This window comes from Lissotriton vulgaris, chromosome 5 (genome assembly GCF_964263255.1).
Source record: "Lissotriton vulgaris chromosome 5, aLisVul1.2, whole genome shotgun sequence".
NCBI lineage: Eukaryota > Metazoa > Chordata > Amphibia > Caudata > Salamandridae > Lissotriton > Lissotriton vulgaris.
This window is the reverse complement of record NC_141693.1, coordinates 62847606-62863372: the sequence shown is the minus strand read 5'-3', so window position 1 is coordinate 62863372 and position 15767 is coordinate 62847606. Positions and strand designations below refer to the sequence as shown.

At 43.4% G+C, this 15767-nt stretch overlaps 1 protein-coding gene across 1 annotated transcript in view; it reads left to right on the top strand.

Annotated features, from left to right (window-relative positions):
* The window catches only part of LOC147710170 (E3 ubiquitin-protein ligase TRIM39-like), a 99174-nt gene that overhangs the window by 30482 nt on the left and 52925 nt on the right, over nt 1–15767 (top strand). The window contains exons 2-3 of the mRNA XM_086920861.1: nt 1275–1370; nt 9979–10209. Of these exons, the coding sequence (XP_086776987.1) occupies nt 1275–1370; nt 9979–10209 (327 nt within the window). The remainder of the gene's footprint in view (nt 1–1274; nt 1371–9978; nt 10210–15767) is intronic.

The window sequence follows — 15767 nt, the reverse complement described above, 5'->3', positions numbered from 1 at the left end:
CTAACAGAATTTTTGGTAATAGGATTTTAAAAAGCCTCTATTCCTTCAATAAAAGGTAGTAGCTGAGGACATGAGTAAAACATATGCACAATCTCTGCTTGTTCAGCTCCGCATTGTTTACACACGGTCCCCATCTTTCCCCCGTTATCGGCTCTAGTGCAGGTCTTTTAATGTAGAGGTGATATCATTTTCTTCAAGCCCTCGATGAGCTGCGCCGCTTCATGTATGCTGCCTTCCAGGGGTGCTAGGGTGGTGTTGGGGCGACCATTGACCAGGGCCTTGTCTCTGCCCATGGGAGAGGCCTTGTACTTTTGTTCTGAAGTCATCTTCCAGGAGAAACAACTTCTTAATGAGAGGACATTGGAAACAAGCTTTCTTGGCATTCTTTGTCATTCATTCAGTGTGTTGCTTGAATGAGAGGTCTGTGTCGAGGGGAGGTAAAGACCGATGGGTTTACGTTGGAGACCCAGGCTTAAGTCTGTGGCTGTTCTGAGCTGGTGTCAAACAGGAAGAGTTGAGTCTTTGGGGATTTAACTTTAATACATTCGTTGACATCCAAGACTGGATGAGATCAGGGCAGATTTGAGGATGTCATTGGGTGAGGATATTTAAGGTAGAGTTGGGCATCATCTGCATATTGATGGATCTTGATGCTGCTGTCTGTAAGGATGGATCCGAGAGATCCCTTGTAGAGGTTAAAGATGATGAGAGAAAGGATGGAGCCCTGAAGTACTCTGCAGGAGACGGGGAATGTTGGTGATTTGTAGAACCTATTTGCCTGAACTGGTGCCAGTTGAGGAGGAGGCTGTTGTCGACTACTTGGAGTGTGGCTGTCTCAGGGCTCCATACACGGTTATTGCACTTAGAAAACTTGTTTGCTTTGATATTTTCACTTGGTTGTGTGTTGTTTTGGAATGTTTGATAATGTCTCTAGGACAATGTTTCTTCTTTAGTGCCAAGTCTGTTTCCATGCTTTGGGCATAAAGTGTGCTCAATGTCAAGTCGCAGTAAGTGCCAGCGATGAAGCATGTTCCCATGGTCCAGGGATTCTGATCCTTCTTGGCAAGAACCGGTACAAAAAAGGGACATCATTGTCTGTGATACTTGGGGATGGTGCTCACAATCCTGATATGTGCGGCTGGTACTAGCAATACTAATGTATAACTGGTACGTACAGTCTGGGCACGTGTGGCAGGTACTGTAGTTACTTTTTTTTGTAATAAGGACCACACACTACATATCTACACTTATTTCTTGCACTCTCATCCCTGCAGGTGAAACTTCAAGAGTGGCTGCTTGTCCTGAAGAAACAGGAGGGATCTTTTCTGGAGTCCAAACTCAAGGAAGAGGAACAATATAAAAGCCTGAGGGTGAGTGGCTGCAGTGAGTGCGGTGTATCTGTGTCTCTGTATATGTCTGTGCCCATGTCTTTGTGTGGTCTCTTAAAGTTCAAGACACACAGAGATTGACCAGTCACATTACAGACTGGGTCGTGGGCCCCACCAAATAAATATTCTGCCCGGAGTCATTGCATCTGGATATTGGGGCTGAAATCGGCCAAGGGCGAGTTCTAAAGAAACATCAAATCAAATATTACTCTTCTGACCTTAGGTAGTACTTGCATACTCACATCGTGCGTGTTAGAGTATGTGTGCAGTGGGGTGGCATTATCTGGCTCGGAGTACGTACCAGCAGGTGTGTGTGCATATCTGTGTGTGCATGTTCACGCTTAGGTATACGTGTCTAAGTATGTGTTCATATATGGATGGACCTGGAGTTATCTTTGGGAGTACATGCATGTCTGCGAGTCCCTATATCTGTCTGTTTTTTTGGGCATGGATTACTGCTTGTGTGTCTCCATATTCATATATAAAATGTTGAGCCATAGAGTATACAAATACATGTCCTTATCTTTATGCATGCATGTTTGAGGGTTGTGTATGCTTTAGTCTGGATTTATTGGCTGTAAGTTTGCACCTACATAAGTGAATGCCTGCATGTGGGCTTGTATATCACAAGGTCTGGTGTTATTTGTGAGTGTGCAAATACATGTGTGCATCTGTGAGTTTGTGACGTGAATGAATAAGTCTGGAGTTATACATCCGTGAGATTTTATATGCATTTGTGTGTGAGTATATATGTATGAATGTGTGTCTATGAGTCTGTGCAAGCATGGACTGAAGATATCCATCTGTGAGTTTGTACAAGGTTTGTGTGTGAGTATATATGTATGAATGTGTGCCTCTAGGAGTCTGAGCAAGGATGGACTGAAGATATCCATCTGTGAGTTTGTACAAGGTTTGTGTGTGAGTATATATGTATGAATGTGTGTCTATGAGTCTGTGCAAGCATGGACTGAAGATATCCATCTGTGAGTTTGTACAAGGTTTGTGTGTGAGTATATATGTATGAATGTGTGCCTCTAGGAGTCTGAGCAAGGATGGACTGAAGATATCCATCTGTGAGTTTGTACAAGGTTTGTGTGTGAGTATATATGTATGAATGTGTCTCTTTGAGTCTGTGCATGCATGGACTGAAGATATCCATCTGTGAGTTTGTACAAGGTTTGTGTGTGAGTATATATGTATGAATGTGTGCCTCTAGGAGTCTGAGCAAGGATGGACTGAAGATATCCATCTGTGAGTTTGTACAAGGTTTGTGTGTGAGTATATATGTATGAATGTGTGTCTCTAGGAGTCTGTGCAAGCATGGACTGAAGATATCCATCTGTGAGTTTGTACAAGGTTTGTGTGTGAGTATATATGTATGAATGTGCGTCTCTGAGTCTTTTCAAGCATGGACTGAAGATATCCATCTATGAGTTTGTACATGGTTTGTGTGTGAGTATATATGTATGAATGTGTGTCTATGAGTCTGTGCAAGCATGGACTGAAGATATCTATCTGTGAGTTAGTACAAGGTGTGTGTGTGAGTATATATGTATGAATGTGTGTCTCTGAGTCTGTGCAAGCATGGACTGAAGATATCCATCTGTGAGTTTGTACAAGGTTTGTGTGTGAGTATATATGTATGAATGTGTGCCTCTAGGAGTCTGAGCAAGGATGGACTGAAGATATCCATCTGTGAGTTTGTGCAAGGTTTGTGTGTGAGTATATATGTATGAATGTGTGTCTATGAGTCTGTGCAAGCATGGACTGAAGATAGCCATCTGTGAGTTTGTACAAGGTTTGTGTGTGAGTATATATGTATGAATGTGTGTCTCTATGAGTGTGTGCATGCATGGACTGAAGATATCCATCTGTGAGTTTGTACAAGGTTTGTGTGTGAGTGTATATGTATGAATGTGTGTCTCTAGGAGTCTGCATGCATGGACTGAAGATATCCATCTGTGAGTTTGTACAAGGTTTGTGTGTGAGTATATACGTATGAATGTGTGCCTCTAGGAGTCTGTGCAAGGATGGACTGAAGATCTCCATCTGTGAGTTTGAACAAGGTTTGTGTGTGAGTATATATGTATGAATGTGTGTCTATGAGTCTGTGCAAGCATGGACTGAAGATATCCATCTGTGAGTTTGTACAAGGTTTGTGTGTGAGTATATATGTATGAATGTGTGTCTATGAGTCTGTGCAAGGATGGACTGAAGATCTCCATCTGTGAGTTTGAACAAGGTTTGTGTGTGAGTATATATGTATGAATGTGTGTCTCTGAGTCTGTGCAAGCATGGACTGAAGAGATCCATCTGTGAGTTTGTACAAGGTTTGTGTGTGAGTATATATGCATGAATGTGTGTCTATGAGTCTGTGCAAGCATGGACTGAAGAGATCCATCTGTGAGTTTGTACAAGGTTTGTGTGTGAGTATATATGTATGAATGTGTGTCTTTGAGTCTGTGCAAGCATGGACTGAGGATATCCATCTGTGAGTTTGTACAAGGTTTGTGTGTGAGTATATATGTATGAATGTGTCTCTATGAGTCTGTGCAAGGATGGACTGAAGATATCCATCTGTGAGTTTGTACAAGGTGTGTGTGTGAGTATATATGTATGAATGTGTGTCTCTAGGAGTCTGTGCAAGGATGGACTGAAGATATCCATCTGTGAGTTTGTACAAGGTTTGTGTGTGAGTCTGCAAATTAATGTGTGTGTCTATGAGTAGATGTGTGTATATATGCACTTTACAGACCCTTGTCAATGTTCCGCCACTACCTACCTCATCCCCGTTCCCCTACCCCCTCCTCGTTCCCTCCTCCTGGAAGACACTGTGCTCGCATCAAGGCTATCTCATGACCTCCCTACCTCAATGACGCACAGCACACTCGGTCTTTCGAACATTTACGCTTACCTTTGCCATTTTATGTGATTTCTGCCTCAAATCTGTTGTAAAGCGCTCCGATACCCTCGGGTCTGGCCAGCGCTATATAAAACCTCTTAATAAATTTGGAGTTATCTATCCATCCACCAGACTGAGCAAGCCTAGTTTAAGGCCCTTCCTAAACAAAGGTTTTAGCAATGTAATAATGCTACGGTATTGTATATACATCGTCAAACACAATAAATAATATACCTCCCTCTAGACCTCTAGTTCTTTACCTTGTAGAATGAATCTTAATGGGTTATGTATACATTTTGTGAAACATCATGGATACATCATCTCATTATTCAAACATTTTATTTATTCATTTAGTTGGTATCTGTATTCATTTACATTGATAGTATCAAAACAGGGAAAAATGTAATCTAAAGAGACATACATATTCGTAAAAATCTTTTTGTCTGTCACAAGTTTTGCTCTTTTATAAATTTTCTACATAGACCAACAATTTCATATCTTTATATACAAATTCAATTTAGTGCTCTTCACTGGACCCCTATAATAATACCATACACTAATCACGTAAACCGAATCACATTCGCACTCAATCTCACCAATCAAACTATCAAACAACCCCTAAAAGCACATACACATCCTGGTCAGAAGGGGATATAGATAGTGTGAATCTCCAACCATGTCATGGGTTGGGTGCATACAGTAAGGTTGACACGCGTTTCGGTGGAATATGTCTGATGTTAACCACTTTCTTCAGGACCTTACAAAATCATATATCTTTCACCTAGTGGTAGGAGTACAGATAATAATGATGCGAGAAAAATTCTCAAATTGTTACCGCCTTCAAATTGACAAACTATTGTTAAGTCTGCTGGGTCAGTTATAGATGACTCCTATTGGGATAGAGTTCTGTTAAACCTGCGTAGACAGGAAGAATCCTCTCTGCTTATTCTTCCAAGATATTGCTTCTAAGTTGGCGTTACCTGTTGTCTGTAGTGGTGCCACCACACTGGGGAACCATGTAGAATAGGCAATCTTATAGTTTATTACATCCTTAAATCATGTCCTGTTAATAAGGACTCAGGCTTCCATAATTGAGTCTATTTCTAAATAGTATTCGATGTGTACCGCAAATGATCCAGGCAGGCTCGACAACAGCAACAAGCAGCCACATCATCAAACCGCAGATCATCCAACAGAGTTCATCTAAGTGATACATCAAGCATGGAAGCTCCAACATTGTGTAGATGAGTTTTAGTCCACAAATAGTTAATCTAAACCAAATGCCCTCTAATCTTTACATGTTTCAGGACAGGTACATTCCCTTCTTCAGGACATATGCATTTCAAATTCTAGAAATTACTGACCTTGGGCATTCTCTGTCTGCTCAATCCTCACTGCAAGGATTTCCTGCGACAGGCTTACTAATCGTCAGTAGGTTGACGTGTCATTTTGTATGCCTTCATTAGATCTCTCACAGGGATAGGCATTAGCTGACTGGAATGTCCCAAGATAACTAGTGCACATGTTTTTTTTTTTTAATATCATTTATTGATTGTTCAGAGGTTTGTACATAGATCCTTGACAATAGTGAGTGTATATAATATCTTTCATACAGGTATATATAGAACACTGATGGGGTACAAGGATATAAAACCAGCATTATACATACTATAGAATTGTGGTTCGATGTTAATGTCCCAACGGGAACTCAAGATCATATTAATTGTGCAAATATATCAGTATAAGCATTGTTAACATTAACAAAAACAACTGTCCTTAATTTACCATTCATATTTGACGATTAACCATCTTGTGCCCAGGTCTGATCATGATCGGGTGGGTATGCGTCCTTAGCGACATGAGGTTTAGGTTAAGTCTTGAGTGTGTGCGCCGCAGTGTGCGACCTCATGAGTTGGGTCTGGAGATTCCTATTACCACACGTGTGCTGCACATCCACCGTACCTACATGCACTGGGCATGCACACGGAAGGTTAGTGCAAGGGTCTGGGGCTCACACCAAAGCAGTACAGTAGACTGTACTTTCATCTGACACAAGAAAGAGGTCTGGTCATAACTAATGTCCCGCAAAGCTTGGTAGGCTGCCACCACCACTTTAGGTGGCTAACCCAGGACAAGAGAAGTAGTGTCATCTCGGTTATGAAGGCACACTTGGTACGCCTTTCCAGGTCACCAAACAGGTACTGTTCTGGGCTTCAGGGAGCTATAACATTAAATTTTTACTCAACACAGGAACACATTCCTTATCGGCACTGGTGATACAAGGACACAACCCTCTACCAAGGAGTGAGCTAAGAGGTGCAACCCTCTGCCAGGACCAGTGACAGAATACAAGAGCACAGAAAAACCAAAGGTGATGATGGACGGAGCGTTGACAATACAAACACTCACGCCCAGTCAACTGATCTGGGTTTAATCCATCACCGTTCTTTAGCTCACTCCGCCACCCCAGTTCAGACATGGCCATATGCAAATCAGTCTGACCCTGTGCCTCATGGGAACAGTCCAGCCCGAACTGCCAAGCCATGTCTTCCCTGAACCGGAATCAAGCATCCAAGGACCGGTTTCTGTCTATCCGCCTTCTTCAGCCTGGATAGCTTGACTCCAGTGTTGTGGAGAGCCTGGGACTCACGTCTGAGCACACCCAGCCCACTCGGGGTGAAAATTGCAAAAACCACAGTTGATGGACAGAATGTAGAACAATGTCTTACATTCACCCCAGTACAAAGATCTGGGCCTAAATCCATAGTTTTTGTGCACTCCACACCACCCTAGGTCAGACAATGGCCCTGATGAGATGCCAGGAACTGGTTTCCTGGTTTCGAAACGCGTCGCATGGCACATTTGGAGGAATAATTTGTTCACAATAGCTATCCAACATCACTAGTTAGCTTATACAGTATTGAATAGTTTCATTAATTTGATTGTATTCCTCATTTCGCCTTTTTTTTTATTTGTCTTTCATTTATTGAAATCAAATGTATAGGAATTTTTGTATGTTTTCGTTGTTTAATAATTGCTTTTTGGTATGGATGATGTTGTTTAATTTAATGTTCAGATGTATTGTTTAAATTTTGTTTGTAAATTGTCATGTATAGTAATGAAATATCTGTACAGTTGGTCCTTTTTTGCTAATCCATGTGTTAAAAACTTTAAAACAAAAAAAAGTGAAAGGTATGAAATATGAATACCTGGTCAGAATTTAAATAATACATTTTTCTTGACCTTTAAATTGTGTTTGTGTTAAAAAGGAAGAGTGGTTTAGGCATATTTTGTGTTTTGCATTGAAAAAGGGTCCAGCCTACTTCACGCCCAACACGGACCTAACATCCTTGGTGTTCTAAATCTCTGTTTTGATTGCACGCTTGGCACGCCTTTCCTGGTCACCAAACAGGTACTCTTCTGGGCTTCAGGCAGCTATAACATTACAGTTTTGCACAACACAGGAACACATTCCTTATTAGCACTGCCAATACTAGGACACAACCCTCTACCAAGGAGAGAGCTAAGAAGTGCAACCCTCTGCCAGGACTAATGACACAATACAAGAGCACAACACTACCAGGACTGTTGTCACATCACAGGAGCACAACCTCCTACCTGTATACTAGTGACACGTACAGTTGCACAACCCCCTACCAATAGTGGAGATATACCCGACTCCACAAAATGTCTAACTCCAGTCATTTTTGATGACGCAAGAGAAACGCACCTCCCTCCATTGCTGAAACCCAGCCCAGATTAGCCCAGCACCATGTGACTCTGGGCAATAGCTTGCTTAATCTTCCAGATGGCCCCCAGCGCCTAGACACTCTTACGGGTGATTGCACGCTTTACAAATGTGGATTATTATATTAATATTATTATTCCTACTGGGACGAGGCATGCCTCACCTGATAAAACACAGGCTCCTGCTCTAAACCCCAGTGTGACGTACCTCACCTGATAACACACAGGCTCCTGATCTAAGCTGCAGTGTGACATACCTCACCCGAGAACACAAGGGCTCCTGCTCTAAGCCACAGTGTGATGCACCTCGATTAAAAAAAAAAAGAAAGCATTGATGGACGGAATGTTGGACAATGCAAACATTCACCCCCAGTCAAAAGGATCTAGGTTTAATCCATCATTCTTTTGCTCACCACACTGCCTCAGTTTGGACCCAGCTATATGCAAATCAGTCTTGACCCTGTTCCTTATGGGAACAGTCCAGCCCGAACGTCTAAGCCAGGTCCTCCCTGGACCGGAAACAAGCATCCTGGGACCGATTTCAGGGCATCACCCTTCATCATCCAGGCTAGCTTGAATCCAGTGGTGTAGTGGGCACTGGACCCACATCTGGGCATTCCCTTCCCACTTAGGACGATATATGCAAAAGAAACAGTTGATGGATGGAATACTGGACAATGCAAACCTTCACCACCAGTCACAAGGATCTGGGTTTAATCCATCATCCTTTTTCTCACCACACCACCCCAGTTTGGACCCAGCCATATGCAACTCAGTCTTAACCCTGTTCCTTATGGGAACAGTCCTGCCCGAACTGCTAAGTCAGGTCCTGGCTGATGAGGGCTGAAAGCCCAAAACAGGTTCCAGGGTGCTTGTTTCCAGTCCAGGGAGGACTTGGCCTGGCAGTTTGGGCTGGACTGTTCCTATTGGGCGAAGGGTCAAGACAGATTTGCATATGGCTGGGTCGAAACTGGAATGGCATGGTGAGCAAAAACAGATTTAGGCCCAGATCTCTGTACTGGGGTGAATGTATGACATTGTTCTCCATTCTGTCCGTCAATTGTTCATTTCGTACCTCACCTGATAAACACACAGGCTCCTGATCTAAGCCACAGTGTGACATACCTCACCTGTTAACACACAGGCTCCTGCACTAAGCTACGGTGTGACATACCTCACCTGATAACACACAGGCTCCTGCTCTAAGCTACGGTGTGACATACCTCCCCTAATAACACACAGCCTCTTATCTTAGGATAGAACGAGATGTCTAACCAATCTCCTCAGTCATCTTTTACAGAAAAAGCTGAATTACCTTCAGAAATATTGATTCATCTAGTAATTCTGCATATTGTAACAGAATGCATATACTTTGTTTATGAATTTGAACGTGAAATTACCTCATCAGTGATTCCACATCACTCTGAATGAGCGCCATTGTAAGACACCCCCTCAGTGTCTCCTTCTGGGTTAACACATCCATTGTGCTGGCAGGACAGGGGCAGCCCGCACTTCCCAAATCTTTTGTCTTCCATCCCAAGGGCTGAAACTTCCTGGCCCCCTTTCCTTTACATCATCATTTGACTTCAGCCAGTGTCTCCCCTCAGCCCGTCTCCGGGTCTTTGACTGTCTGTGCCTGCGGTGGGTTTCCTTCCTTGCACTCCATGGATCGAGCTTCTCTACAACTTCACAAATTTTGACCTCTCTACAGTTCGTGAGGTGTCTGAGGGAAGGGGGAAGAGTGTGAGAAAGATGGACGACGGTAGAAGGGAAGGTAGTAAGAGTCTGTCGTTCAGAAAGTAGGAAAAGCACATTAGTGGTCTGATTTTTTTTAAGGAACTATCAACCCCTCCACCCTCCTCCTGGCCTCCGACTCCAAGGAGCTTTTTATTATCTAAACAGCTTTTTATTATCTAAACAGCTTTTCTTTGCTTCTGACAGAACAAGCTAAGAACTGAGAAAAATAAAATTGAATCAGAGTTTGAAAAGCTGCAGCAGCTTCTGAAAGAAAATGAGCAAGCACTGCACAGAACACTGGAGGAGATGGAGAAGAAAATGACCATGATAGAAAATGCAAATATCACCAGACTGTCCAATCAAATCACCTCTCTCAAAGCCCTGATAACGGAGATAGAAAAGAAGTCTGAGGCGCCAGCGTGGGAACTCCTGAAGGTGAGATACTGTTTGGGAAATAAAACCGAAGAAGGAAGTGAAATATTCATATTCTGTGTGCATTAATGAATGTATGAGTGGAACACATATGATCTCCTGCCTGGGTCAATACACAATGACCCCACGCACTCTGAGAGCCGCACGCAATATGCAGACATGGATAATTTACATTGTTCCTCTTGATGCTTTGAGTCCAACTCAATATACAAACTGTGAAATGTACAGTGACCGTTTACGGTGTGATATACAAGTTAATAACCCATCTATTTACAAATTATTTATGTATTTTATATATTGGGAGAATGCAAAACACCAAGCAATTCCAGTGACTGTAAATAATATATGAAGACCAAGGAGCAAGATATGTTAAAAGTTAGATAGAAATGGAAAGCTTAATGAGAGACAACACCTGAGAGAATTGGAAAGAAACAAAATTCCTTCTTTTCTAAGAAGTTTGAAAACATTTCTGTTCTAATGTGTTTACTTTTTTTTTTTTTTTTTTTTTTTTTTTTTTTTTTTTTGGAAAGACCTTTATTACAAGTTGTTAATCACACACAGCCAATAGCCTACAACCCTGGGGCCGGCTGCCAAGCAATAGTTCTATTATATTGACTTATTGTACATACATTACTAAACATGTCTACGTTAATTCCGGCCTTTTAATGCAGATCATAAGGTCTAGCGTTTTTTGTAACATTTTGTAGATTGTCAATTTCAAATAACAAAAGTAATAAATTGTAGCTTAACAAAAAGAGACTCTGTCAGGTAACCTAGTTCAGTGGTAATGTAAAATTTATATCACGGTGTTTATAGACTCAAGGGACTAAATGACTCTTAGCTCCCTTAACGTAGTTCTTACAGCTGGATCATTCCTCCTCGTCCGTATTCAGTGACAGTAAGTAGTCCGATAAAAAGCACCAGAAGTCCTTGGGCCTGACTTTTGCAGGCAATTCTTCTTCGTAGGTTTGCAGTTTGTCTCTACAGCTGGCCATATCTAGCAGCCATCTGGAAGTCTTGGGCACCTGCTTACTGTGCCAACATTTTGCAATCTGTCTCTTGGCCAATAACAGTGCTATTGCACAAAATTTACGTCGTGTAGCTCGGAGTTGTTGTATCACACCCAGCAGACAAGTGCGAATTGTGCATGCTATCTCAACCCCTAGCATAGCGGACAGTGTCTTTACCACTTCCAGCCAGTAATCATGTACCGCAGGACAGAACCAAGCCAAATGTGCAAATCCCGCCCGTTCCCCATTACATCGTTTACACCTGTCAGTGTCTTGTAGCCCAAATTTGTACATGCGCTCAGGTGTGTAATACGCTTGATGGACAAACTTGTAATGAATAATTCTTAGATTCCCATTTGGAGTGAGTATTTGTGTCAATGCACAGGTTTGTTGCCATTCATTTTCAGATAGCGGTTCCTCAAGCACCTCGTCCCATCTTGTTTTGGCCTTGTCAGTGGTGTACGGTATCTCAGCCATTGCTGTGGTGTATAGCCGAGACACTAGGTGAGATACATCCTGTGTGGTAATGATCAGCTGTAGTGTGTTCAGGCTATCGGGTTCAATAGGAAATGTTGGGTAGTGTGCCTGCATTGCACGCTTCAGCCTATAATGCGCGAATTTAAACATGGGCGTTTTATTTTGGATATACTCCAGGTCGTCTGTGTTTACAAAAGAGCCCTCATGGAACATGTCCCCCATTTTTTCAATACCCACTTGTTGCAGTATCGACATGCCTACTTTTTCTCCTGTGACTGATAATGCCTGATGATAAGGTAAAGGCATCGCAGGTGCGTACAATGGTGTTTTATGCGCTAGTCGTCCCAGTTTTCTCCAAGCCTTAATGGTGGTGTCGACTGTGTTAATGTCCTGTGCATGTCGGATATGTGAGAGCATCGATGTCAATGGTATTGGGGAAGCATCACCCTCCTCAATAGCTGTGTGCGTGAGATATGGTACTACGTGGAACCAATATGCAGCGTATTGCGCTTGAGCGCATAAGTAGTACAAAAAAAAGTCCGGCACCCCGAAGCCTCCCCTGATATACGGAAGTGTGAGTGTCCTAAGGTCGACACGTGCTTGCTTACCAGCCCATATAAGTTTTAGTACAAGTGTTTTTATACGGCGGAACACTGCTGCTGGTGGTTCAATAGGAATGTTATTAAAAAGGTACAGCAGCTTAGGGAGTATGTTCATCTTTATGATCGCTATACGATCCGCTAACGATAGTGGTAGTTGTATCCAGCGTGCTATCTTATCTTCCGGTTTGGATATAGTTGTGCCATAATTTGATCTGATAACCACTTCGGGGTCTCTGTGATACAGCACGCCTAAATACCTCACAGGGTCTGATTGCCACTCCAAAGGATAGTCAGTTTCTTGAGGGGTTGTCATGTCTGTCAGGGGTATAATTGAAGACTTGGACCAGTTTATGGCTAGTCAAGAGTGTCCACCAAATTTGATGTATTCACGTAAGATTGGGTTTAAATGTGTGTTGGGGTCGCGGATATATAGCAACATGTCGTCTGCGTATAGAGAGATGTGCAAAGGTCTGGATGGGAATTGAAGCGCTGATTCTTTGTAATTTTGTCTTATTATGCAGGCTAAGGGTTCAAGTGCTAACGCGAATAACAGTGGTGAAAGTGGGCAGCCCTGCCTGGTGCCACGCTGGATAGGGAATGAATCTGACACATAACCATTGATTCGTACTCTTGCACAAGGTTTCGTGTATATGAGTGATACCCATCGTACAAATCGCTTGGGGAATCCCATTCTATGTAAAATAGTAATCAAATATTCCCACTCTATGAAGTCAAAGGCCTTAGCGGCATCGAGCATAACCGCAACTGCCTTTGTCGAAGGATGAAGGTAATGTGAAAGGGCGAACAACGATCTAGTGTTATGGGAAGTGGAACGTGTAGGGATAAACCCTGCCTGATCTGGCAGGACCAGTTTCGTCATTAGTGGTTTGAGACGTATGGCAAGTAACTTCGCCAGTATTTTAGAGTCTGTGTTAATAAGTGAAAGTGGTCTGTATGAGTCGCACACCTCCGGATCCTTAGTAGGCTTGAGGAGTGCTATTATTGCCGCTTCTCGCAGCGTTAGGGGTAATTCTGACTGTTCGAATGCTGCTCCATACATTTCCACCATGTGTGGAGCAAGTATGTCTACAAATCGTTTGTAAAATTCATTAGTGTACCCATCAGGGCCGGGTGCCTTCCCATTTGGGAGAGATTCAATCACTTCAGTCACTTCTTCTACCGTGATGGGTGACGCCAATAGTTCCCTCTGTCCATCCGATAGCCAGCCTATTGCCACATTTTCTAAATAGCTAAAAGTTTCTTCCCCCGATGCTATCTGTCGTGACCTGTATAGATCCTCGTACCCTACCGCAAAACATTTTAATATGTCCGTAGCCTGTGTGTGGAGCGAGCCATCATCCGCTTTAATACGTAGGATAGGTGTGTGCCCTTTGCCCTCGCACATTTTGGCTGCCAGTATACTGCCTGGTCTGCCCCCTTCCCCATACGACCTGGCTGAGTGTTTCTTATCTAAGTACTTAATTTCGTCATCGACGAATGTCTGATGTTCTGAATGTAGTGTTCTCAGTTCCCCCAGAACGGCGATATCCTGGGCGGCTTCATAGGCCAACTCCAGTTCCCTCATGCGTGTTTCACAACGTGTAATTTGTCTTCGGATATCTTTTAAAATACCTATCGTGGTGCTCATGCATACCCCCCGTATCGTGGCCTTGAATGCTTCCCATAATAGTCCCGGGTCCTCTACCACAGGTTAGTTTATTAGGAAGTATTCTTTGATCGCTTTGTGTATGGTGTCTGAGTAAATCACGTCTGTGAGTGCGCGGGAATTAAATCTCCAGTGAAAAGGTGGGGTGATAAAGTTTGGCAGTACAAGGGCCAGTAACATAGGATTGTGGTCTGACAGAGTCCTGGGCAAGATCTGTATATCTCTCGTCCACAGCGCAATGCTGTCCGACCCCAGCCAGTAGTCTAAGCGTGGCCAGCTATGATGGGCTGCGGAAATGTGCGTGGCTCCCGGGGCGTCAGGGAACTTGTTCCTCCATATGTTTGTCAATGAAAGGTCTGAGAGCATGTGGTGTAGTTTGGCCCTGGCTTGCTTATGTGGTTCCAATGATTGTGAGGAACGGTCCACCCCCTCCTTCATCGTTACGTTCCAGTCCCCCCCGCATATAATGTGAGTATTCGCTAGTGTTTGGAGGTGTACCCACAGTTCCTGGAAGAACTCCGGGGCGTCTGTGTTTGGGCCATACACATTTAGAAGTGTTATCTTATGCCCACGTAGCATGCCTGATACGATAACATATCTGCCATTAGGATCACTTATAGTTGTATGTACCGTAAAGTTCATCCCTCTGCGGATTAGCGTGATCACCCCTCTCGAGTAAGATGAGTAGGTAGCCACATATGCGGATTCCGACCATCGTCCCCCTATGTGTGTCTCCTGCAATACAGCAATATCTACTTCCCATCTTTTTAAGTAAGCAAACACCCGTCTAATCTTTTTCGGTTGAGTTAAACCCCGGACATTCCACGAGAGGAGGTTGACACGATTTCTATTGGTATCTCCAACTACCTGTGCCATCTATAAAATCTCTGGATCCATCGAAATAGCAGATGATATTCAAATACGGAATATAACTTCAACACCACAGTTGAATCCAAGTGCATTACAACCGTCCCTCGTCCATCCACACCTCGTAAATGAACATATGGTACCTGCGTCTGTCTCAAAACCTGAACAAGTCTCCCCTACCTCCCTCCCCCACCCACTCCAGCAACCCAATAATGCCGAAGCCATTTCCCCATTGTAACCAACCCTTAAGAAAAAGTAAGCCAGTAACAAAAAGAAAAAAATAGAGCAAACAAACAGTCAAATGTATACAACTTTGGTGGGGGTTACCCTTTTGGAGGTCCGCCTAGGGCACAACTCTTCACCCAACGTAATGGGTGTGGGCGACTCACATAAGTCTAATACATATATGTGTGTGTGATGTCTATTCAACTCGACCCCCCACAGTAGGCCCCGGTCTCTCTGGCGTGGAAGTGAGACAATGGTTTATAGATTCGTGATCTAGGCTCCCTCATACGTGGTCATCCACACAGCAGAACTACATCGCACTACACCAGACACCTCGGGACCCTCGGGTGAGTGCTGTTGCAGCACGATCTTGCAGTAATATGTAGCATTCTGATTGCCTGCACGCATTTAGTTCCATATGTGCCATTGTTTGAGTTTGGTTCAGGCCCAATGTACGCCAGTAAAGAACCTACAATCCATCGGGCCAGAGGGTCCGCGTATTCTGTCTACCTGGGGTTACAGAAACAGATATTCTTACCATAAGTACGTATATTTCCCCCTCCATTCTTACTCTGCTCCGTCTGATTCCGCGTGTTGATCATCCCATGCACGTTGCTTGTTTTGCTGTACCACCTTTTTACCAAATTCCTGGGCTGCTTTTGGGGATAGCAACACCACTGCTTTGCCATTCCACGTCACCCGCAGCCTCGCCGG